This window comes from Anabrus simplex, chromosome X (assembly GCF_040414725.1).
Source record: "Anabrus simplex isolate iqAnaSimp1 chromosome X, ASM4041472v1, whole genome shotgun sequence".
NCBI classification, from domain to species: Eukaryota; Metazoa; Arthropoda; class Insecta; order Orthoptera; family Tettigoniidae; genus Anabrus; species Anabrus simplex.
The window spans coordinates 187,130,815-187,155,870 of record NC_090279.1 but is presented as its reverse complement, the minus strand read 5'-3'; the positions used below and the strand labels follow the sequence as shown (position 1 = coordinate 187,155,870).

Genomic DNA, 25,056 nt, shown 5'->3' with positions numbered 1-25,056 from the left:
CCTGCCACTAACGAAATCGCCAGTGTTCTCGTCCATTTCTGACGGACTGGACTGCGCGACTGGCGCCTGGAGTCGTGTCTGAGAAAACACCCAGCGTGCCCGTCGCTTGCGGCTGCTGTCGCCAACGTATTATGGCGACCCCAGTCGTGCGGCTCCGGCCGCCGTGGCGGCTACAGTCGCACCTTGGAAAACGCACCTTTAGTAGAAGAATGCTATACGTCTCCTGGATATATCTCGTGTCTGTAATGAAGATATATTGCTGAGAGGTGCTGATCACCATCAATTGCAGAAAAGTTCCGTCTGTCCTGAGGAAGCTGTTTTGTGGTTTCCCATTTTCACATCCAGGAAAATTGCCGGAAAGAGTTCATATTCATAGGCCACAGCAGATTCCTTCCGCCTCCTTACTACAGTTTCATTCACCATCCATCATTCATTTCATCTTCATTAGCTCCTCAACTGAGATTGGCGTCAGGAAGGGTATCCGACCGTAAGACATGCCATACACATTCATCCCACCGAGCTCGATAGCTGCAGTCGCTTAAGTGCGCCCAGTATCCAGTATTCGGGAGATAGTGGGTTCGAACCCCACTGTCGGCAGCCCTGAAGATGGTTTTCCGTGGTTTCCCATTTTCACACCAGGCAAATGCTGGGGCTGTACCTTAATTAAGGCCACGGACACTTCCTTCCCACTCCTAGTCCTCTCCTGTCCCATCGTCGCCATAAGACTTATCTGTGTCGGTGCGACGTAAAGCAAAAAAAAAAAAAAAAAAAACATTCATCTCATGTGAACCGCGACCCTGTATCAAGAAACGGGACTAAGTAGTAGAATACAGAGTTTGTATTGTAATTACTGAGTGAGGTGAGCGTGCATTCGGGGGATGGTTGGGTCGAATCCCATCGTCAGCAGCCCTGAGGATGGTTTTCCATTTGCTCACCAGGCAAATGCTGGGGACTGTACCTTAATTAAGGCCACGGCCGTTACTTCCCAATCCTAGCAGTTTTCCATCTTTGGATGTGTTAGTGGGACATTAAACTACTGGCTAATAATAATAATAATAATCTATCTTACGATAGCACGCGGAATGGCTCAGGCGATAGAGCCCTAGCCTTCTGAACCCGAATTGGTGCTTTCGATCCCAGCTCAACCTGGTGGTATTTGAAGGTGCTCAGTTACGTCAACTCATGTCGATTGATTTACTGGGGGTCAAAAATCCGGCTCCTCGGATTATCTTCAGTCTGTTTCCAGCCATTTAAACGAAGCAGGAATGGAATGAATGAAGCCCCAATCGAGCGGCGAGGATAGAAACTGTGCCGGCTGCCGAAGCCTGTCTCACTCCTCTGGAGCAGTGATTAATCACTGACAGATAAAATGATACTGGAGAGTATCGCTGGAATGAAAGATGACAGGGAAAACTGGAGTACCCAGAGAAAACCCCGTCCCGTTTCCGCTTTTTCCAACACAAATATCACATGGAGTGGCCGGGATTAGAACCACGGAACCAATCGGTGGGAGACCGGCGCGCTGCTGGCTGAGCCACGGAAATTATTATTATTATTATTATTATTATTATTATTATTATTATTATTATTATTATTATTATTATTATTATTATTATTATTATTATTGGGGGCATAATTAGCTCACTGGCCTAACTGCTGGCTTCCCAACCGGAAGGCAGAGGCTCGAATCCGGACGATCTGTGGCGAGATTTTCATCTCAAGAATCACGTGGCGTTAGGAAGGGCATCCTGTCGTAAATCCTCAGCCCAAATCAAAATGTCCCTATGTGGCTCCAACGACCCCAGAAATAATTGGGATAAGCTGAAAGAAATTTTCACTATTATTAAAATTATAGGATGTGACTTCGCTTTTTCCTTAAATACTATGATTTCGTTGCTAAGTCTTGTTCTTCCTGCTTGTTGAACTGTAAAACTGGCCCGCCTGATGGCTGGAACAGGAGTGGGGAGAGGATTGCGTTTCGCTCTAGGAGAAGCATTTTTCTTCACGACGAAGTTATTTCCATACAAATTAAGTACTGAACCTCCAACTTTCCAGTCGGGAAGTGAACGCCGCGCCGCAACCGGTTGTGAACTTGAATAAGAAATACCCACTGTATTGTGCGACAGCAGCCTGCAAGGTAGAAGTCATTTGACTAATAACGGAGTTAAAAGCACATGCAAGATGAGATTGTGATTGTGTGGGCTTGAGCTTAGCGGCGATGTTTTGTAGCCCCCGTTAGATGACCGGCTTGCAGTTTGTGCCAAGTGACACTCAAGCCGTTAGGCGTGGGCAGTTCGCCAGCTGAAACCACAGGCATCAGACAGATATCTGCAGATCAGGGTTGTAAAAGAAATAAATACCCCAATAGCTGGACGTTTTTGCACTGAGCTGTCTCTGAATAATAATAATAATAATAATAATAATAATAATAATAATAATAATAATAATAATAATAATAATAATACCGGGCGAGTTGGCCGTGCGCGTAGAGGCGCGCGGCTGTGAGCTTGCATCCGGGAGATAGTAGGTTCGAATCCCACTATCGGCAGCCCTGAAAATGGTTTTCCGTGGTTTCCCATTTTCACACCAGGCAAATGCTGGGGCTGTACCTTAATTAAGGCCACGGCCGCTTCCTTCCAACTCCTAGGCCTTTCCTATCCCATCGTCGCCATAAGACCTATCTGTGTCGGTGCGACGTAAAGCCCCTAGCAAAATAATAATAATAATAATAATAATAATAATAATAATAATAATAATAATAATAACCACTTTCGACAATTAGACATCAGAGACTTCCGAGAAGGAGAAAAGAAATCTTCAAAAGTGATTTTTTCAGATGAAGTAAGGAAGCGATAAGCCAGTGAATGAAGCTATATTGGCAGGAGATCAAATCCAGTGGAAGCAATACCAGAATATAGCTAAGGGCCCCGGGGGCCCCTTTTTGTCGCCTCTTACGACAGGTAAGGAATACCGTGGGTGTTATTCTACCGCCCCCACGCGCAAGGGAAAAATAAAAAGAGAATCTCTACATCACAAAAAGTCTACCGAATCACCTGGAATTCATATAACAAATATTCAGTATCTAGGAAAGCAAAACTACGGCATCATAAAACAGTAATCAAACCTTAAAGCATTATATGCATCGGAAACCTTAATCATTGGGGGTAGATCATAATCAAAGACATAGGTAATAATAATAATAATAATAATAATAATAATAATAATAATAATAATAATAATAATAATCTCGACCGTGGAGGGTAAGAGAAGCTAAGGAAGACCAAATTGACGATGGTTGAACTCGGTTCTTAATAATTTAAGGATAGGAGGTATGAAACTAAACGAGCCCACTGAACGAATTGCAATTAGGAGTATGGAGGCATTTAGTTAATTGAAAGAGGGTTGCAGACTGAACGCTCAAATACATAAGAATCTACAATATTATTGCCAGTATTATCATTGAATTTATGGCAACGCAAGTTATTGTAACGTTGGAGAATAAACGAGTTGAAATTCCTTAAGTTAGAGCTTCATATCGAGTGCGAACACGTGAGAGAGCCAAGCTAAAGTCGCCCGCATTACTGCAGACCAAACCGCAGCCGCAGCCCGCATAGCGAAGTGTACGGCCCTGCCCGCAGAAGGTCGAGACTTCTTCCGTAACTGCTCTCCAAGTGTAGCGCGCGTGCTTGGCTGACAAGACCCCAATTCTACACTTGTCACAGGTACGTAGTTCTCAATGTTTGTGGCAGAGGTGGACCTAGTAGACCAAAATCGTCAATTACTGGGCGAGTTGGCCGTGCGGTTAGGAGCGCGCAGCTGTGAGCTTGCATCCGGGAGATAGTGGGTTCGAACCCCACTGTCGGCAGCTCTGAATATGGTTTTCCGTGGTTTCCCATTTTCACACTGGGCAAATGTTGGGGCTGTACCTTAATTAAGGCCACGGCCGCTTCCTTCCTACTCCTAGGCTTTTCCTAACCAATCGCCATAAGACCTATCTGTGTCGGTGCGACGTAAAGAAAAAAAAAAAGGAAAAAACCAGTTGCTCCATTCCAGATATGACTTGTACGGATCCCAACTTTTCCCATATATTTTCTTGTCTCCTGAACACATTTTGTGGTCTCTGTATTTCAGTGATGATGTAGTTGAAAATTCCTTTTTGTCAGCCTACTTTCACTCATTCTCATAAGGTGTCCATAAAATTTCATTCTTCTGTGCATGTCTGTGTAGATCTTCATTCTTCCTCTCCCACCAGGTACCGTCTTTTCCATTATTATTATTATTATTATTATTATTATTATTATTATTATTATTATTATTATTATTATTATAAGTTATCTCCAGCCTGGGAGGCCCCTCTACTCCAGAGAAGGCATGGTAGAACAGTCGTGGAGCGAAAATGATTTTTTTTAAATAATGCCCAATTTTGTAATTTTTTGTATGCTTTTCCGCGAAACAAAGACATTTACACTATCTTAAAATGTGAATGGGTGGGTAAAATACGTTTTAATTGATAACTACTAATATAACTAGGAAATATTGGTAGTTTCAGACTAGTCTCTTTCATTACAATACACAGTTCTAGTTTATTTTTAGAACTCCTATATAGGGCACATCTTAAGACATCCAGGTCTTGTGTAGATGGTAAAAACGATAGGGACACAAAAGTTGAAAACTAGAAAAGCAGCTGGAATTGATAAGGTTTCGGGAGATATACTAAAGATAATGGGTTGGGATATAGTACCATATCTGAAGTACTTATTTGATTGTTTGCATGAAGGAGCTATGCCAAATGAATGGAGAGTTGCTATCCTGTATATAAACGAAAGGGTGATAGACATAAAGCTGAAAATTGCAGGCCAGTCCGTTTGACATGCATTGCGTGTAAGCTTTGGGAAAGCATTCTTTCTGATTATATGACATGTTTGCGAAATTAATAACTGGTTAGATAGAAGGCGGTTCGTGTTTAGGAGAGGTTATTCCACTGAAGCCTCAACCTGTAGGATTCCAGCAAAAATGAGTGCTATTGGACTAGAAAAAAGAGTGACTGAATGGGTGGCTACATTTCTAGAAAATAGAATTCAGAGAATTAGAGTAGGCGAAGCTTTATCTGACCCTGTAAAAATTAAGAGGGGAATTCCTCAAGGCAGTATTATTGGATCTTTATGTTTTCTTAAATATATCAATGATATGTGTAAAGAAGTGGAATCAGAGATAAGGCTTTTTGCGGATGATGTTATTCTGTATAGAGTAATAAATAAGTTACAAGATTGTGAGCAACTGCAAAATGATCTCTGCAATGTTGCGAGATGGACAGTAGGCAATGGTATAATAATAATAATAATAATAATAATAATAATAATAATAATAATAATAATTGTACCGGGCGGTACACCTCCGCTCCGCTAATTCAAACATTGCGCCAGTTGAAACTCCTCTACTGGAGGAAGTCTGAACTTTAACTACCGTGTTAATTCTCAAGTTTCTCAGAAGATGTCCCTACTTGTAAATTTTGAAGTGTTCTGAACTGTGTCGTTTTCGATGTATTTTTGTTTTCTCTGTAGCAAAAAGTGTGAACATTCTCTTCTAGATGGCACCTCTTAAGAACTACAATTGTGCACTCTAGTGCGAAGTGTAGGAACCTTTTTTTGAAGAAATTTAGTATTTATAAGTTTGTTCCTTATTAAATTTATTTCTGCCATTGTTTAAGTTGGCAATGTTAACCCTTTCTTTCCGCCAGTTTTGAAATAGGCCAATCGCAAATTTCGGTAATTAATTTCTCACCAATCCTGGCTTTCTTCTTCAGTTTTGACATGTAATCTTTTGGCCGTCCAATAAAAAGCTTGTGGGCGGGTGTTCTTATTCTTGAAAGGTCTCGAATGTTCCACGAGGGTGTATAAACTGCTGATTTTCGGGTCTCCGGGCCACTTCAGTAACATCTATCATTGTGTAAATTATGTAGCAGGGGGCGGGAAGCGCCTCTTTCGTCGGGCAGCAGTTCTTCAATGAGGTAATGGCCTTTTAATAACTTCTTTTCTTGCTAGCTCAGCAGTCTAACTCTCGGGGCAGGTTCGAAGCCTTTACCATGTAACTTTCCTCTAACATGTAAAAGACTCTTGGTAAAAATTCTATCTCTTTAAACTACATATTGGGATAGAGAGTGCTTAACCCTCTCGAGCTCCCACTCCTATTGCTTTGAGGTGAACTTATTTTCACAACCGTTTCTTCCCTTCCTAATGTAATATAATTTTTTTTAAATACAAGTCACCTCTGTAGTATGGGATTAGCCCTTGCATAAGCGGCCTAGAGCCAAATAGTTTTTAATAAAGTATATTCGGAGTGCAAGTTACTCCTGCACTCAAGTTTGTATTTTGGGGCGATGTAATTGTCCTGTTTCTTTGGTGAATAGGCCTCAGTAGGTTGGGTATTTTTACCCCTGTGTCTATGTCCTTGGAGGACAGCTTGAAGGTGGAATTTGGTGTGGCCTTTGATAGGCTGGAACTTTGACAGCGGATTGCTCTTCCCAAAAAATTTGTTTCTGCGTGCCCCGAGGAGGCTTTACTGTGTAATTGGGAGCAAGAGCTCCTGGGCATGATTGGGGTCTTCTGCCCCTTTGTTGAATCTTGTATATGGGTAAAGTTGGGCTTATAGCTGAAGAATTGTGTGTCTGGCTCTCGGAGCCCAAATCCTGTAACCACTGTAATTGTACATTCTCGATTTGTTGCTAGGCTACTAAGTACCTGTTATATTTGTTATTTCTTGATCCTGAAAAGAAAATATAACCTTGTTAAATTTTAAATTAACTTTAATTTCGTAGATTGAGACCTATTCATCCCAGCACCTTCTTTCACCTCTGCTGATCCACCAAACTACGGTAATAATAATAATAATAATAATAATAATAATAATAATAATAATAATGGCGTATGGCCTCCGGAGAGGCCTGGTGCAGGTCTTTTCCTAGTAGACGGCCTATTAGGCGACCTGCATGTCTGTGAAGATGAAGATGAGGGCCCTACTTAGGATGATTTCTAATGTTGAATATGCCACACACACCCAGCCCCCGCGCCATTGGAATTAACCAATTAAGGTTAAAATCCCCGACCCGGCCGGGAATCGAACCCAGGACCCTCTGAACCGAAGGCCAGTACGCTGACCATTCAGCCATCGAGTCGGACAATGGTATGATGATAAACGGGGTTAAAACTCAGGTGTGAGTTTCACAAATAGGAAAAGTACTCTCGGTTTTAATTACTCCGTTGATGGGGTGAAAGTTCCTTTTGGGGATCATTGTAAGTATCTAGGTGTTTATATAAGGAAAGATCTTCATTAGAATAATCACATAAATATGATTGTAAATAAAGGGTACAGATCTCTGCACATGGTTATGAAGGTATTTAGGGGTTGTAGTAAGGATGTAAAGGAGATGGCATATAAGTCTCTGGTAGGAACCCTCTCCAGGATTACGTGATTTAACAATGGAAAAAATCCAAAGAAAAGCAGCTCGATTTGTTCTGGGTAATTTCCGACAAGAGAGTAGCGTTACAAAAATGCAGCAGTTTGAGCTGGGAAGACTTGGGAGAAAGGAGACGAGCTGCTCGACTAAGTGGTATGTTCCGAGCTGTCAGTGGAGAGATGGCGTGGAATGTCGTCAGTGGACGAATAAGTTTGAGTGGTGTCTTTAAACGCAGGAAAGATCACAATGTGAAAATAAAGTTGGAATTCAAGAGGACAAATTGGGGCAAATATTCATTTATAGGAAGGGGAGTTAGGGATTGGAATAACTTACCAACTTACCAAGGAAGATGTTCAATACATTTCCAATTTCTTTACAATCATTTAAGAAAAGGCTAGGAAAACAACAGATGGGGAATCTGCCACCTGGGCGACTGTCCTAAATGCAGATCAGTAGTGGTTTGTGTTGTTGTTGTTGTTGTTTTTAAGGTATGAATATGACAAACAGATGAGTAGATGTAGTAGTTACGTAGAAATGAACAGGTTGCCAGAAGGTAGGGTGGCATGGATAGCTGCATCACACCAGTCTATGGACTGATGACCCAAACAATATTGCACAGGTGTTTGAAGCAACAGATATGACAACTTTTAGTAAAATTCCAGATATATGTAAGTTACTTGCGTATACATAAATATAAAGTAGGATTTCAGAAAGGGAAAAAATAGACATACAAATTAAGAGAAAATAATTTGGATTATGTTAAATGCCGATATGACATTAAAAGTAAACATTTACATGGCTGCAACTTTCTCTTGTATTTCTGTGAACTTTCGTGAAGAAGTCCCAAAGTATAGTTTCCTATCATGCTCTCTGATGGTTGTGTTCTTTCTTTCAATAAATAAGGTTTTAAAAATTGATCGCTCCGCGGCGGTTGTGTAGTAGGACTCCCTTCGGGCCTCATAGTCTCCTTTGTCGTTTGGAACAAACTTTGGGTTTTAAAAAAATCGAAAATTAGTATAAACTCTTAAATAATCAGTCCCCTCACGACGAAAACAAATCAGGACCAATAAAGCAGTGATTTTCATTTAGTTTAGGGCAAAGGGAACTAGTGGTACACAGGGAGAACCTAATCACAAAAATCGTGTTGACCGGTGTTAATGACGCAGCCTTGAAGGAAGTAGCGTAATGTTTGGTTTCTCAATTAAAGATTTCTGGCATCGAGGTCATTAGAGCTTGAAATATGTTACCCTTATTTGTAATCATTCGGAATTTAACAGACTAACTTCTATAAAGTGAATTTTACGTACGTTAATAAAGTAGATCATTAGTCGGTCCCGTAGTTGTTAAACTGACTCTGACGTGGACTGACGTAACGCCGAGTAGGACCTAACTGAGTGTGCGTCATATGCATAACTGAGGTGAGCGGCGGACGATCGTAGTGCCTGTGTGGCATATCTACACGCGTTAGATCTGGAAGCATTTTTACAGTAACTGTGTGATCAAGAGACCGGGAGTTGTGCTCTTTCACCATCTATGAACGAACTGGATATGAACGCCTGTGGAGGCTTTGATGATGTATGTATAGCTTGTACATTTTAACTGTTATTGTTTCTTCATTCCATATGTTATGTTTCTTCTAGAGCGATTCTCTGAAATACAGATTCATTACTTATTACTGGGGCCAGGATTTATAAAATGACCGCACAAATCCAGTAAAATGATCCGAAAATTAAAAAAAGACATAAATTTTAAATGAAATTTTATAATCAATTTACTAATATAGTTGGTATAACCTATATTTATGTTATAGAGTCTATAACATAGACATTGTAATAACCTTTTGAGCTTTTGTCATGTAAAGAAAATAAGGTGAAATTCTGTATGTTTCGCTCTGAGTCTTCAGAAGAAAATCTGGACTTTTCAAGAGGAAGACTTCTCCAATTGGAGATCTTTCTCCTGGAATGTAGTGAACAGAGTTCCTTTAGTCCCCTGATTGACAAAGCGTTGTGAAGATTCCCAAGCCTCCGTATTCATCCTCACTTAAAGTTGCGATAATATGCAATACCTACAGGCGTAAATGCTTCAGAATCCTCAAACGTGTCAGAAAATGACTCAAAAGAGTATAAAATAGTCTAATAAATTAAAAAAAAATGACCAAATAATGACGTATAATTTTAGAAAATGACCTAAAAATACAAAATGGCAAAAAATGACAAAACAAGACCTAATAAATTAGCATTTCAACAATGTGGGAACTATGTTCATGATTTCTGTATAAATTAGCAATGTCCGTTGTGAACCAATTAAAAGATGACATGTCATGCTTATTACTCTTAGGGAATGTAAACATACACGAACGGATCGAGTTTGATACTCCATATAGGCCTACTAGTGTTGTCGCTACCCTCTTAAACCTTGATCTGTCATATGGGCTACGTTGAGTCATTTTGCTCTCTGCTGTACCTTAATATTTTTATCTTGAACAGTCATCTAGTAGAGGTTTTGTAAAGGGGTACTACATCAATGCTAAGTTCATTGTCTTTCGTAGAATATCAAGTAGTGTTAGTCATTCTAATAGCTCCTGTTAAAATCAAATGAACGTTGCTATCGTGCTGTTGCTTTAATTGGGCCCGTGTTACATGAATTGACTGCCAATATATTAGTGAGCATGATTTTTAAAATGGCTGGTGTTTTGAAGTGGAGGAACTAAAAATATTACTAAATAAGTAAATTATGCGGTGGAAGTAATACATCTATTAAAATAAATATAGTTTTAAACTGAAATAAATTGACTACAACTTCAGTCACTCTGATGCAAAAACGCTTCTTTTTAAAATACTCATAAATATATTCGAACTTCATATTTTAATTAAGGAGTTTGAAGAGGTATAGTATGAATATAACCATGTTTTGCTGAACATATCCATGATAAAAAATATACCTAAATTTAGAATTGTTATTAAAAGCGTAGGACGATTCATATGAACTAAAAGAAGAGCAGTCTAATAAACAAAATATGGACTAATATTAGCTTCTACCTTAGCTTACCATTTAAATATTATTTTGTATTCCATCTAGGCATTATTGACGTTTTATAGATTTTTAAGATTTTCGTTAAATTGTTCCAGATTTCTTCTCAGGACTGAGGAGGTTTTATAGAACATGGGATTAGAACATATACAAAAGTTCCCTACACTGAGTATTTTATAATTATTTTCTGTTTAGTTGATATTCTCGCGCACATTTTCATGCCAAATAATCCACATATTTGATAAGCTACAAAAGCCTTGCTTTTAGTTTAAACAAATAGTCTTTGCAATAGATTAAAACTTCTTTTCTGTCGAGCTGATTGGCTCAGTCGGTTGAGGCGCTGCCCTTCTGACCCCAGCTTGGCAGGTTCGATCTTGATGGTAGTTGAAGATGTTCAGATACGTCAGTCTTGTCAGTAGATTTACTGGCACGTAAATGAACTCATGCGGGACAAAATTCCGGTACATCGGGGTCTCCGAAAAATCGTCAAAATGTAGTTAGTGGGACGTAAAGGCAATAACATTATTATTAAGCTTCCTTTCTGCACTTTATTTGCATTATGTGATTGACATAATTAATCTGTTTTGCCGAGCTGAGTGGCTGAAGTGGTAGAGCGCTGACCTCCTGAGCTCAGCTTGGCGGATTTGATCCCTGCTCAGTCCGGTGGTATTTTTTACCTGGCCAGAGAGAAGGCGTCACCTTCTAGTTGGCCCTCTCCTCCCCTTCGGTGAGGGGAATGAAAACCTATACGCCAACCTCGTGTCGGTGGATTTAACGAAAGAACTCATACGGACACAATTCCGACACCATAGTAGTTAGTGGGACGCCAAACTATTTTTTTAACAACTGTTATCTAAATATTAGAAAAGAATGATTAGTTTCATGGATAATAAAGCATAATAAGTAACATATTTTTGATGTTTCTCTTTTGTTAATTTTGCGTTCTTATAGAGGGGAGGCATCTGTGTATGGAAAGAATAATGCAATGTGTTTTGCTTGAAGCACAGTGTAAACTGAATCAAAAAATTTCGGACATTTCAAATAGGGCCCATATTAAACTACTCGATTTTATAATTGAGGCATTTATGAACTTGAATACCACAACTTTATTGGATTATCACTGAATCGTCATGTATTAGTCTCAGAAATTGACTGAATACTTTAATAGACAATACTTAACGTCGTATGAGTGGAAAGCGAGAACTTCAGTCAGTTACTAGTTTAGATGTTCTATTTTTTAAGATTTCTGATAACACACCCTTTTCAGTTCAATGTAACAACAAAACTATAATGAAAGCACATACGACATACGTACTTTTAAGAGGCTAAAATCAAATATTTCATATACTGTATATGCCCATAGCCTATTTGTGCATGTGTCTTACCTGTAGTCCGGCTCCATGGCTAAATGGTTAGCATGCTGGCATTTGGTCACAGGGGTCCCGGGTTTGATTCCCGGCAGGGTCGGGAATTTTAACCATCATTGGTTAATTTCGCTGGCGCGGGGACTGGGTGTATGTGTCGTTTTCATAATTGTTCCATCCTCATCACGACGCGCAGGTCGCCTACGGGAGTTAAATCAAAAGAACCGCACCTGGCGAGCCGAACATACCCTCGGACACTCCCGGCACTAAAAGCCATACGCCATTTCATTTCTTACCTGTAAAAGCTCTCGTATAGAGGGATATTTTGAAACTTACACAGTATTTGAGAAAATAATCTGCATTACTTAGAACTTAAACAGGCCTGCCGAGCAAGTGGCTGCACGGTTTAGGTCACATAGCTATCCGCTTGCGTTCGGAAGATAGTGGGTTCGAACCCTACTGTCGGCAGCCCTGAAGATGGTTTTCCGTGGTTTCCCATTTTCACACCAGGCAAATGCTGGGGCTTTACATTAAGGTCACGGTGGCTTCCTTTCCCACTCCTAGCCCTTCCCTATCCCATCGTCACCGTAAGACCCATCTGTGTCGGTGCGACGTAAAGCAAATTTTTAAGGTTCGGATGTGAAGGAAAAGTGTGACCTGACCTCATTTTACCAGAAATCTGAACACTAAGTGTGAATCATGAGTCCCTGGATCCATATAAAGCAATTTTATGTTGCTTATAAATGCATATTTCGACCTTTTTCATGGTTTCGGTCATATTTTGCACATTTTAATGATATAAGGCCATATTTGGTTACATTTTGAGCATTTTTGCTTAAATTGAGGCGTTGTTTATAACAAGGCGCAGGTTGCAGGTTTTGGAGACCTGATTCCGAGAAAAAGTTGTACGGTCGTCCCATTGAGGATGTCATTTCAGTAGATATATTTAGCTAAGAAGCAGTTAGCAAACAAGGAAATTCCATGATTTCTCTCTCCAAGTTCATCCTTGACAGGTTCAGTTACAACCTTCTTCCCCTTTCACCACCAATGAATTTCAACAGATTGGTCACTGTTGATTGGTCACACTTCTAGCAGTACAGAGAATCCTATCATACCTAAAGTGAAGTGAAGTGCAGTGCAGTGCAATGAAATGTTGTGGAAGAGAGCTCGGTGAAGAGATCTTCAGTACTGACGGAACAATTCTCTTTTGTAAAGGGTCTGTAGAGAAGATACCGGCAGTAAAGAGATTTAATGTGAATGCATATTGAAAGATTTATACTGTAGCTCTATCAGTTTGCATGATTTAATGTTTGCTGTATTATCACTAATCACCTTTCGGTATTTAGCACGTTTAATGTTAGTAATAGTCTGACTCATTGGCTGAATGGTCAGCGTTGAGCCCTTCGGTTCAGAGGGTCCCGGGTTCGATTCCCGGCCTGGTCGGGCATATTAATCGCGTCTGATTAATTCTTCTGGCCCGGGGACTGAGTGTTTATGTTTGTCCCAACACTTTCCTGTTCATATTCAGACAACACACTACACTACCAACCACCACACAAACACGCAATAGTAATTACATCCCTCCATATAGGGTTGGCGTCAGGAAGGGCATCCGGGCGACACAGTTCGCACCCCCGACCCCACAGATGTGAGAAAAGCGGAGGAAGAAGAAGACGAATATCGTTAGTAATACGCTCATATTTGCTAAATAAATCATATTTCACCTTTTTAGGACATATTTACTAGGTCATAAACTTCTGAACCCTACAAATAAATATAAAATACAACCTAAATCCGACAAATTGCAAGCAGCAGTCAACAATAGTGAGGTCTAAACATGAATCTGGTTCATTATGAAGGTTCTGCTACTTCAGTAGTACATTGCTGAAGTAGATATTCTGTATTAAGTTTAAAAAATAACATGAGTTTTGAGTTCCCGGTAGTTCAGTGCAGACTCCGCTGCAACGTTCAGTTGGCCGCAGAAGAAAAATGGGTAGTTCTAATTGGAATGTATTTCCAGTTTGTTTTAGATGTTAGGATTCTACTCCAGTCTGGGGGCGAAACTGGGTTTTTTTTCTCTTCTATACACAAATAATTCTGAATTCGGGCTCTTCTTATTGCAAATAATCATTCTGAAAAGAGGAACGAAAGATTCTCTTGTATATAAGAGGAAGTTAAAAGATGACATTTTTAGACAAAATAGCGTAGCGTCTGTCCAGGCTAATGTGCATTCCTCATCCCAGACGTTCGTTCGCCGTGACAGGAATGGAGAAGAGGGATGGCAAGTCCATGTTAAACACTGCGGAGAGATGGGCACGTTTTTCTTTACCCGCATCTGTCGAGTAAGTTCTTAAGAAACTTCTCCAGTTTTCCACTGATTAAAGATATGCATTGAGCGATATAACAATACATATACATGTGACTGGCAAAGTAATCAGGTATCAGAAATTCTATATAGTAAGTGGAGTAATATTACTTTTAGATGTGAGCTGAATGTAATGAGATTTCGTGACTACCGGCTATCATGCAGCATTCCTTACTACATTTCTGAATCTCTTACTAATCGGTGCTTTGCAGCCTTCGGTCGTTCTTCATTGACAGACGTATACGTGTAATAAACAGCATTCCGATGCCGAACATTAGAAAGTATCTCTGATCTGTATATGAATATCGGCTAGCAAAAATGGAAGGTATCGCACAGATGTTACGTCAATCAAATTACAAACAAACTTAAACCATGGTACTTTTCTTGTGAGGAAACTTCAATAAAGAATGTTAAGAAGTTATGCTACTTCCTAACAGTATTCAGATTTTATTTCTTCAAATTTCAAAACAAATCGGGTTACTTGTTACTTAAAACAAATGCAAACTTACTGCTGCATGACATGTCCCGCAACTATCTCGTTCGTTTTAGTTGTGGTTCTAGTACGAATTAGTTTATAAAAAGTACTTGCCGAATTATCTGCGGTGGGTTTGTTAAAAGTCTTTGTATTCATTTTACATATAAGAAAATATTTTACAATAATCCTCCTTTATTCTTAGGATGTCCAGAGAAACTCCACCAGGAGGTGTCCATGATTTCCTTTTCTTTTACTTCACACACACTACTCAGTGGTATAAATAATAAATAGCAGCCCGCAGCATATCAAAGCTAGCTAGCGACGTATCCTGTATGCTCTGGATGCCAAGTTCAACCTCCATCGGGATGGGGGTTGAGAAGGGGGTGAAAAACATTTGTCGAAAATGACCGCGACGCAGGTTGGTGATAGTCCCAGTAACAGTTGGAAACGTGTACAAGTGTTGCCAGCTTTGCTTTTTTCCCGCTAAATCTAGCTTATTTAATCCAACGTTTGGCGGCAGAAGAACAATATTCCCGCTGTAGCTTCTTCTCCGCTAAATCTAGCGTATTTCCTTCAACGTGTCTCATGTGATGTGGCGTTGTGGTCCCCCAGTATGAACGAACACACACACAAAATCTCTCTCTCCCCCACTGGCTCTGAATTTGGGAGCGTGGGTTGGCCATCACGGTGCACTCAGCTGAGTCCGGACGTCGCTTCCACTTACTTGAGGCGGGCTCCTCACTTTCGGCTATCCTAACGGACGTTCCATGGTCAATTCTTGTTCTTTTCCGACCCCGACGGTATTAGGTTTGCGAATCCTAGGGAGTGTTTCATTTTCACGCTCTTCGTGGCCCTTGTCTTTCTTTAGCCGATATCTTCATTTTTGAAGTGTCGCACCCCTCACATTTTTTCCCTCTGATTAGTGTTATGTAGAGGAAGGTTGCCTAGTTGTACTTCCTCTTAAAATAATAATCACCACACACACACACTCTCTCTCTCTCCACTTGTATGGTGTGCTAGCAACAGCCTTTATAATGTAATATTATGACATCCCTTCTCATACTTCAATTTTACTATCATTCGATCAACTCACAAAACTTCCATACTTGTGTCAGGCTCCTCGCTTTCATCTATCCTATCCGACCTCCCTTGGTCAACTCTTGTTCTTTTCCGACCCCATCGGTATTAGATCACGAGGCCTAGGGAGTCTTTCACTTTCACGCTCTTCGTGGTCCTTTTCTTTCTTTGGCCGATATCCTCACTTTTCAAAGTGTCGAATCCCTTCCACTTTCTCTCTCTGATCAGATTTTTTATAAAGGATTGTTGCCCAGTTGTACTTCATCTTAAAACAATAATCACCACCACTTCCAACTGTCAGGACTAGCTCCGTTTACATAATTAAATATCCATGGTTTGCGGTTATATTGTAGTAGTTTGCTAATTGAACAGAACAATTTCATTCTCTGCCCGTTGAGCAGTGCTATAAATACTTGGCTTATTTTTTTTAACTTTTTCTAGTTCTGATTTAGCTTTTTCTAGCTTATATTGGACGATGATCTAGCTTATTGAATGAGAATTATGTTGGCAACACTGATCTCTAGTGTACACCATATCTACAGCGCGGCGCGAAAGTACATACTCGTATAACTTACTTTACAAATCCTACCTGAACAGAACTAGAAATGAATAAACATGAATGCCAGAAGACCCCATTGTAACAAGTGTTTATACTGGTTTGACACCGTGTTCTTCCATAGCGACGTGCTGCATTAGTCATATAAGGCCTGTATGTATTTGTTGTGCAACTTGCCTCCTACCTTGCAGTCGCCGAACGTCTTACGTAATACTGATAAAGAACTTGCCATATAGATAATTTACAGCCATTAGTTCAGTCCAGTTAATAGCTGTGCTGTGTATGTGCTATGTGGCTAAATTGCTTCTCAGGGGTAAGTGTTAGGAACGTGTCAGATATTCTATAGTCTAAAATGTTTCTCAGGTATAAAGAGATTACGATAGTTCGTTTCATTTTCTAGATTTTTTTCTCGATGATAATACGTCATCTGATGGGCGATCTGAACAAGAGTTCTTCAGGATTCTACAGAGTAGCGAATTTGCATTCACTTTGTGTTTAACGACCTGTCAGTTGATTTTTTATTTTATTTATATTTTTTAAACACCCGTACATCGTTTTTTCTGTCTGTGATAGTTGCGTGGGACGCGCACGAGGTTGCTCAGGAGCTAGAAGTAGCCAGAAGGGTCGAAGTACTACAGCTTCCAGTAGGAACGTATGGTGTAGCGCAGTAGTCCACAAACTTTTTATGGCGTGCCCCTTTTCTGGAACCAGGGGCGTAACGTGTGCAGTGGTGGCGGGCGGGATGTTTAAGGAACACCATAAACTTCTCCATATATATCCAGCCTCATGTCACTACTCTCCACGCAAATGATCTGGTGATCTAAGCGGTTTTGTAGGATCAGTCGAAATAGTTTTCTTTACGTTAAGAAATTCACTTGGTTGAATCTAGGAGTAATTGAGTGTAACACAGGCCAGCTGTAAACAACAGTGCTTGCCGTCTCTGGCAACACCGCGACACGCTCATCAGTAAAGATCTGCACCAAATTATTTAAAAAAACAAGCTGCCTCTGCGGATCAGTGGTAGAGTGTTGGCCTCCGGATCCCAAGATAGCGGGTTCAAACCCGGCGGAGATAGTCGGATTTTTGAAGGGCGGAAAAAAGTTCATTCGACACTCCATGTCGTACGATGTCGACATGTACAAGATCTCTGGTGACACATTTAGTGTATTCAGTATTCGGGAGATAGTGGGTACGAACCCCACTGTCGGCGGCGCTTAAGATGGTTTTCCATGGTTTCGGTTTACTCGATCTGCCATCTAGTGGGCCTAGAGTAAAATGGAACGTTGAAATTGACGAGCAGACAGCCAGATAGCGTCAAATTGAAATGTCTGCACACGGTAGCTGAGGCCATACGATTATTATTATTATTATTATTATTATTATTATTATTATTATTATTATTTAAAACAATTAAAGCAATAACAATATTGATACCAAAGTTTAGTTAGGAAATCGTACTTTATTGATGCACATGGGATGGTATTTTGCATAAATTTTGCAAAATATTTAACTTTTGTCGCACATTTATTCGACAGCAGTGTATAACGCCAATAAGGAGTGTGTTAGTAACAATCAGTCAACTCAAGTTTCGAACGAGATCTCTTTGCGCGAAGTTAATAATATCATCAGAAACCTGATTGCTAATGCTCTTCGTCTTAAAAATCTAGAAGTGTACGAAGAAGTCCACTGCCTCGTCGAAGGAGGCAGCACTCGCAGGATTGATATTATAGCGATTGACAGACGGAGGAACGAAGCAGAAATTATTGATCCTACGGTACGCTTTGAATCTTCAGCCTCTCAACCGACTGACGTAGACAATGAGAAAAAGGATATCTATAATCCAACCATCCCTTTCTTTCTTGAGTCGTATAACCTTAAAAAAGTTACGGTGACTGGACTTTTCTTTGGCGCGAGGAGAACAATTCCCAAATCTTTCGTCACATGGCGACAAAAATATAAACTAGCGAGAAGCCTACAAGATGAGATAGTCGTCTCACTCATCAAATACTCCGTTTCGATTCTTCGTCACCATTTATATGGAGTTCATGCCATTTAACATGGTTAATTGTGACCTATCATTTTTTAAACAATCTTTTTATCTTCCCTCAAAATTGTTATTGTGCATTATTCTGTGTCTTACGGCAAATCTAGGGTGTCCTGGATCAGACTAAATACATAAAAATAAATTCTGTGTTGTAATCGAATGAACTAGTACAAATCGAGTCTTCGGTATCAGTACAGGTCTTGTAGTTACTAAAAATGAAACCAATTAAAGTACTAATATCAAGGTGATTCATGGTTGGCCGTTCAGCGCCTTGGCCGTTAAACCATGATGGCAGTCAAATAAAACCTACTATACATTATTGTTTGATAATCTGACAACGAATAATCCCTTTGTTCATATAACTTCACATTATGTTGGATTACTTCTACCTGCTATACAATAATTAAATGTACATGAAGTTGTTCATAGGTTTTATATTTTTGTTTGAGGGGGCCCGAATTTTTATTTTGGCAGGCGGGCCCGTAATACATTAATTACGCCCCTGTCTGGAACACAACATTTCTTGCGCACCCTTCCTCCCTTCGCCCTACTCGTACTTCTTGACTCGAATCGCGAGATCTTCACTTAATACATTTTTTTTTCTTTTCAGAATTGGAGTAATTGACAGTTAAGTGGTAAAGCACTGCATTACAGGAAATAAACACCACCAATTGATGTTCCGAAGAATAGGCGGTGCCACACCCCTCTTACGGACTCTCGTTGTTTTGAAAGTCATGATTAAATCTGTAAAGATATATTATAATTTTATAATACTAGAGCGTACACGATAACATGAAGACGAAAAAATCTTACAAGCTTAAAGCGGGAATCAAAACTCGGTTACAAGTTTAAACATTTCGCATTCCTTTTCCGCAAAAGCCTACGATCAACAGGTTACGTATTGTAGATGTAAATCACAATGTCACGACGGGAATGTTTGACGGGGAACAGAGTAATTAAATGCTGGAAATCACAAAGCATAATTAAAAAAACAACCAAAATAACCAGCTCGTAACTGAATGATAATCACTAACAACTGCAACGTAACTAACCTTCAAAATAACCTTCAAGTGTTAATTATGAACAAACTAACAGTAAGCTAATTATGAATAGTAAAAAGAATAACTCCGCACGTGGTATGAAATAAAAACTCTGACAATACAAATACTGTACGCACACGCAATGATAAAATACATGTAACACAAACCGGAAATGCCGGGCTGAGTGGCTCAGACGGTTGAGTCGCTGGCCTTCCGATCCCAGCTTGGCGGGTTCGATCCTGGCTCGGTCAGGTGGTATTTGAAGGTGCTGAAATACTACAGCATAGTGTCGGTAGATTTACTGGCACCGTAAGACCTTTACAGCACCTCGGTGTCCCCAGAAACCGTAAAAGTAGTTAGACGCAAAGCCAATAACATTATTATTATTATTATTATTATTATTATTATTATTATTATTATTATTATTATTATTACAAAAAGAAATTTGGCGAGAGAGGGCATTACATTTCAATGAGAAATAAACACTCGGTTTAGCGCCATAAGCATGTCACCGTTGCCTACGTTACCATGACAACACGCCATTTTTTTAATACTAACAGCGCCAACGTTATATTCCAACTCTCGAAAAAGTAAGGACCTGTAGGCCTTTCTCTGTAAAAAATAAAATAAAAAATAAATAAATAAATAAATAAATAAATAAATAAATAATAATAATAATAATAATAATAATAATAATAATAATAATAATAATAATTTGAAGAATGCGTATTAATGTATGATCGTGAGTTGTTTGACGTGTCGGTAAATGTATCGACAGGACGCTGGTGTATTTGAGCATTTTCAAATACCAATGCGCTGAATTGGTATCGAAGCCACCAACTGTCGGAGCCACTCACTCCGGCTTCAGACGATCACTTTTTGTATTACGAAGTGTTCATTAATATCTTTGAAGCTATAGCAGCATGATTGAATACAGTTGTTTGAGTCATAAGTCCATACAGTTGGTTTGATGCAGCTTCCAAGCCACCTATCATATGCTAACCTAGATCCTACATCTGCTCTATTCCGGTTTGTCATATTCATATCTTTGTCCACCCCTACCGTTCTTACCGCCTACACTTTCCTCAAAAGCCAACTGAACAAGTCCTGGGTGTCTGAAGAGGTGTCCTATCATTATATCTCTTCTTCTCGTCAAATTTAGTAAATTGATCTCTTCTCACCAGTTCGATTCAGTATCTCTTCATTGGTGATTCCATCTATTCATCTCACCTTCAGCATTCTTCTGTAACACCACATTTCAAAAGCTTCTGTTCTCTTTCTTTCTGAGCTAGTTATCGTCCATATTTCACTTCCATACAGACGAAAGTCTTCAGAAACATCTTTCTAGTTCCTATATCAATGTTCGAATGAGCACATTTCTTTTCTTAAGAAGGGCCTTCCTTGCTTGTGCAAGTCTCCATTTCATGTCCTCCTTACTTGTCATTTTTAAATGTTTATACTGCCCGGATAACAATATTCATCTACTTGTTTTGAGACTTAATTTCCCAATGTAATATTTCCTGCATCATGTGACTTCGTTCGACCGTACGCCATTACTTTTGTTTTGGACTTATTTATTTCCCCAAGACTCTGTCCATACCATTTAGCAATTTCTCCAGATGTTCTGCAGACTCGGATAAAATAAATGTACAGTCCTCAGCCCGAAGGCTGGTCGGATCCTGAACAGCTCCTCCATTAGCTGCCATAGATGGCCTATGCATCACTGAAGAGGCGTACCAGGGAAATGAGGAGTGAGATAGATTCCCGTTGCTTTCCTCACCGAGCCAGGAGTTGCTATTGTGTATCAAGCTGCCAAGCCCACTGAAATGCATGAGGAGCATTTTCTCACCATTCTAGGCAGGGACTGGCTGTACAGAGAAAGTAATAAAATTGCTCCAACCCATACCAGAAGACATAATTCACTGTAAACACTAGGTCTCCCCATCAAAGGCACACTAACAATATCATTGGCAAAACTCAGGGATTTGATTGCCTCTCCTTGGGTTGTGATTCGCTTTCCAAATTCCTTTTTGATTTCCTTTACCCCCTGTTTTATATATACATACAAAAGGAGGGAGGCCTTGCCTCGCTCCTTTCTGGAGTAAATTATGTTATGCTTGTTTTAAGCCAAGAAGGAAATAAACTGAAACATAATTCTTCTTTTGGGACCATTTCCTGACATTTATTTCAAGTGATACTGGACTGCAAATAGTGGAGGGCTGGTCGCGCCGCACGTGTAGTCCAGTCAGAGAAAATGTGACACATTGAGACATTGATGTGTGTGTTGTTGGGTGGAGGGAATGGCCGCTGGCGTGCGTGCTGGAGCGCGGAGCGAACTAGACCAGAATAACGCGGTCCAAGGACCAGCCGGGACACAGCGGTTTCCACGGTTTGCAATGCACTCGCTACGTTCTTGACGGAGCATGTCAGTAATAATAGCTTGACCTGTACCAGGAATGTTTTAACTGTTCCTCATCTCATCACATCTTCTCTCATTCTAACTTTGAACACGGTGTAGTGTAGGAAAAATACCTTCCAATAATTACCGGCAGAGCTGAAAAAGTTCAGGACAATTAACATTGTAGGAACTCTCATTTTTCATCCAGAGTCAAATGGTGGTAAGTAGGGGGTAATGTAGTTTTACCACCGCGATCCTTCTGCTTGGTTTTATTTAGATTTTTTTACTTAATTACCTGTGAGTGAAGGAAGTGTTGTAATCCAACAAAAATTCATCTGGTTTTTGACGTTTCGTGACCTCTAGATACAAAAAATGTTTCACAATATAACAGTGGTTTAAAACTTCGTGGGAGCTCGTTCAGAGGTAATTGTGGAACGATATGGCGTTGTTTTTTCCCCCGTTTTGAATGTAGATAAAAATTGGGAGTTAGAGGGTTGGTTCCTATCTGCAATTAATTGTCCTGTGGCGGCGGTCCTCTTTCCGGCCTTCACGGAAAAAAGGCTGTAGTTTTGTGTAGGCTGTCATGGAAGATCAACGCACTCTCATTTCCTAAAGAGTGAAGACTCCGAACCCCCTTCAGTGTGTTCTTGTGATCCCGAAATCACCGGTGCCCACATCCTCACAAGAGTGCGCTGATCTTTCTGGCCTAAGACGGAACCTCGGCCTGCTGGAGACACTCGAACTCATACTAGCTGATAGCTGCCTCTGTGGATCAATGGTAGTGTGTCGGCTTCCGTATCCCAAGATAGCGGGTTCAAACCCGGCAGAGGTAGTCGAATTTTTGAAGGGCGGAAAAAAGTCCATTCGACACTCCATGTCGTACGATGTCGGCATGTAAAAGATCTCTGGTGACACATTTGGAGTTTACCCGACAAAATTCATTAAATCTCAGCCATAGACGCCCAAGAGAGTTTCGGTTTACTCGGTCTGTCATCTAGTGGGGGCCTAGAGTGAAACGGAACGTCGAAATTGACGAGCAGACAGCCAGATGGCGTCAAATTGAAATGTCTGCACACGATAGCTGAGGCCATATTATTATTATTATTATTATTATTATTATTATTATTATTATTATTATTATTATTATTATTATTATTATACTAGCTGATGACGCGAATGCTGCTCATTTAGCCATTCGCTTTATATGTGAGAGTGGATTAATCAAGGGCATGTATATTTCAAGTGTTTCGTTATTTAGTTTCATGTGTTTGTGACCTTTTCGGCTTAATACAATATTTTTTAAATTCGTTTTCAAATCCCTCCGTTGAATAAGTAGTTTCGTTTTATTTTAAATTTATTTTCCACTTAATTTGTTCAGAGAGGGTGGTTACGTAGTTGTACTTCCTCTTAAAACAAAAAAATCACCACCATTACCTTTTACCACAATCTGTTATCGGAGAGCATATTTCGTACCCTTTCTATCCTATCCTTGTATCGCCGAAAATGTTTGTGTTAGAACGTTAAAACCAACAGACAATAATGATATAATAATAATTATTATACCGAGCTCGATAGCTGCAGTCGCTTACGTGCGGCCAGTATCCAGTATTCGGGAGATAGTAGGTTCGAACCCCACTGTCGGCAGCCCTGAAGATGGTTTTCCGTGGTTTCCCATTTTCACACCAGGCAAATGCTGGGGCTGTACCTTAATTAAGGCCACGGCCGCTTCCTTCCCACTCCTAGCCCTTCCCCGTCCCATCGTCGCCATAAGACCTGTCTGTGTCGGTGCGAGGTAAAGCAAGTAGCAAAAATAAAAAAAATAAAAATTATTGGGAGCCTCCGTGGCTCAGACGGCAGCGCGTCGGCCTCTCACCGCTGGATACCGTGGTTCAAATCCCGGCGACTCCATGTGAGATTTGTGCTGGACAAAGCGGAGGCGGGACAGGTTTTTCTCCGGGTACTCCGGTTTTATCTGTCATCTTTCATTCCAGCAACACTCTCCATTATCATTTCATAGCATTTATCACTCATTAATAAATCACCTTGGGAGTGGCGACCCCATTGTAATAACAGCCTATATATGCTTCATTCGTCCCATCCCTAACCCGGTCAATGACTGGAAAACAGGTTGTAGGTTTTCATTCATTCAATAATAATAATAATTATTATTCATGAAGTATATTTTAGGGCTTATGTCGTGTAATTAATTATAAACAAACTCTACGCGTTTCAAAAGGAACCTTGCCTTTCTTCATCGGGAAATGAAACGACGCATTAAAGGTTGCCAGGAGAAAGCAACAAGGAACTTAGTGGTGCCCTAAGATGTAAGAGGGACGCCATTTTAGTCCCATGCTAGGGGCAGCGAATGGCAACAGTAAAGCATCATTCTCTAATGGTTCTGATAATAGGTAAACGTGATTCACCGAGGTTGTAGCCTGTATCGCGGTTGAAATTAGCTGGGTGTTTACATATTTCAACCGCCTCCCTGATAATTCTTGGGCGATATTGCTTTATACGGACACGAACATACACTTCTTGGAACAAGATATCATGACCAGGTGTTAAGGCATGATCAGCAACAGCTGATTTATCAGGTTGGTTGAGTCTGATATACCTGGTATGTTCTTTGATGCGAGTACATACCGTTCTCGAAGTCTGCCCAACATAAACCTTGCCACAAGTACAGGGAACTCAGTAGATACCAGGTTGTTGCAATTTAGGCAAACTATCCTTAGTTGGTTGCAGGAGTTGCCTAATCTTAATTGATGTTTCAAAAACAGTTCGGATATGATTACTGAAAAGTTCCTAAAAGTAGACAGTCAGCAAGTTCAGGGCGTAGAAGAAGAACGAATGGGTACTCTGTGTAAAGATCTTTAGAGGCTTCCCTTCCCACAGCCAAAGCAATAAACCACTTACACAGCCGAATGCTGGGAATTTAAGCGGGGTTCGAACCCACTATCTCTCGGATGCAAGCTCACAGCCACGCGCCCCTAACCGCACGGCCAACTCGCCTGGTAAAGTAGATATTTTTTTTTTTTTTTTTTGCTATTGGCTTTGCGTCGCACCGACACAGATAGGTCTTACGGCGACGATGGGACAGGAGAGGGCTAGGACTGGAAAGGAAGCGGCCGTGGCCTTAATTAAGGTACAGCCCCAGCATTTGCCTGGTGTGAAAATGGGAAACCACGGAAAACCATCTTCAGGGCTGCCGACGGTGGGGTTCGAACCCACTGTCTCCCGAATACTGGATACTG

General features: G+C 40.4%; 1 protein-coding gene across 3 annotated transcripts in view; it reads left to right on the top strand.

The window, feature by feature from the left end:
• LOC136886040 (cytospin-A) overlaps positions 1-25,056 on the top strand; it is a 471,506-nt gene that overhangs the window by 129,289 nt on the left and 317,161 nt on the right. The window contains exon 1 of one of the 3 annotated variants that reach the window (XM_067158757.2): positions 8,891-9,028. The exons of 1 other annotated variant lie outside the window; for it this stretch is intronic. In XM_067158757.2, the coding sequence (XP_067014858.2) occupies positions 8,987-9,028 (42 nt within the window). In that variant the 5' untranslated portion in view covers positions 8,891-8,986. Of the gene's footprint in view, positions 1-8,890; positions 9,029-16,603; positions 16,634-25,056 lie in introns of those variants that run through there. One more of the 3 variants, XM_067158759.2, reaches the window with a different exon arrangement.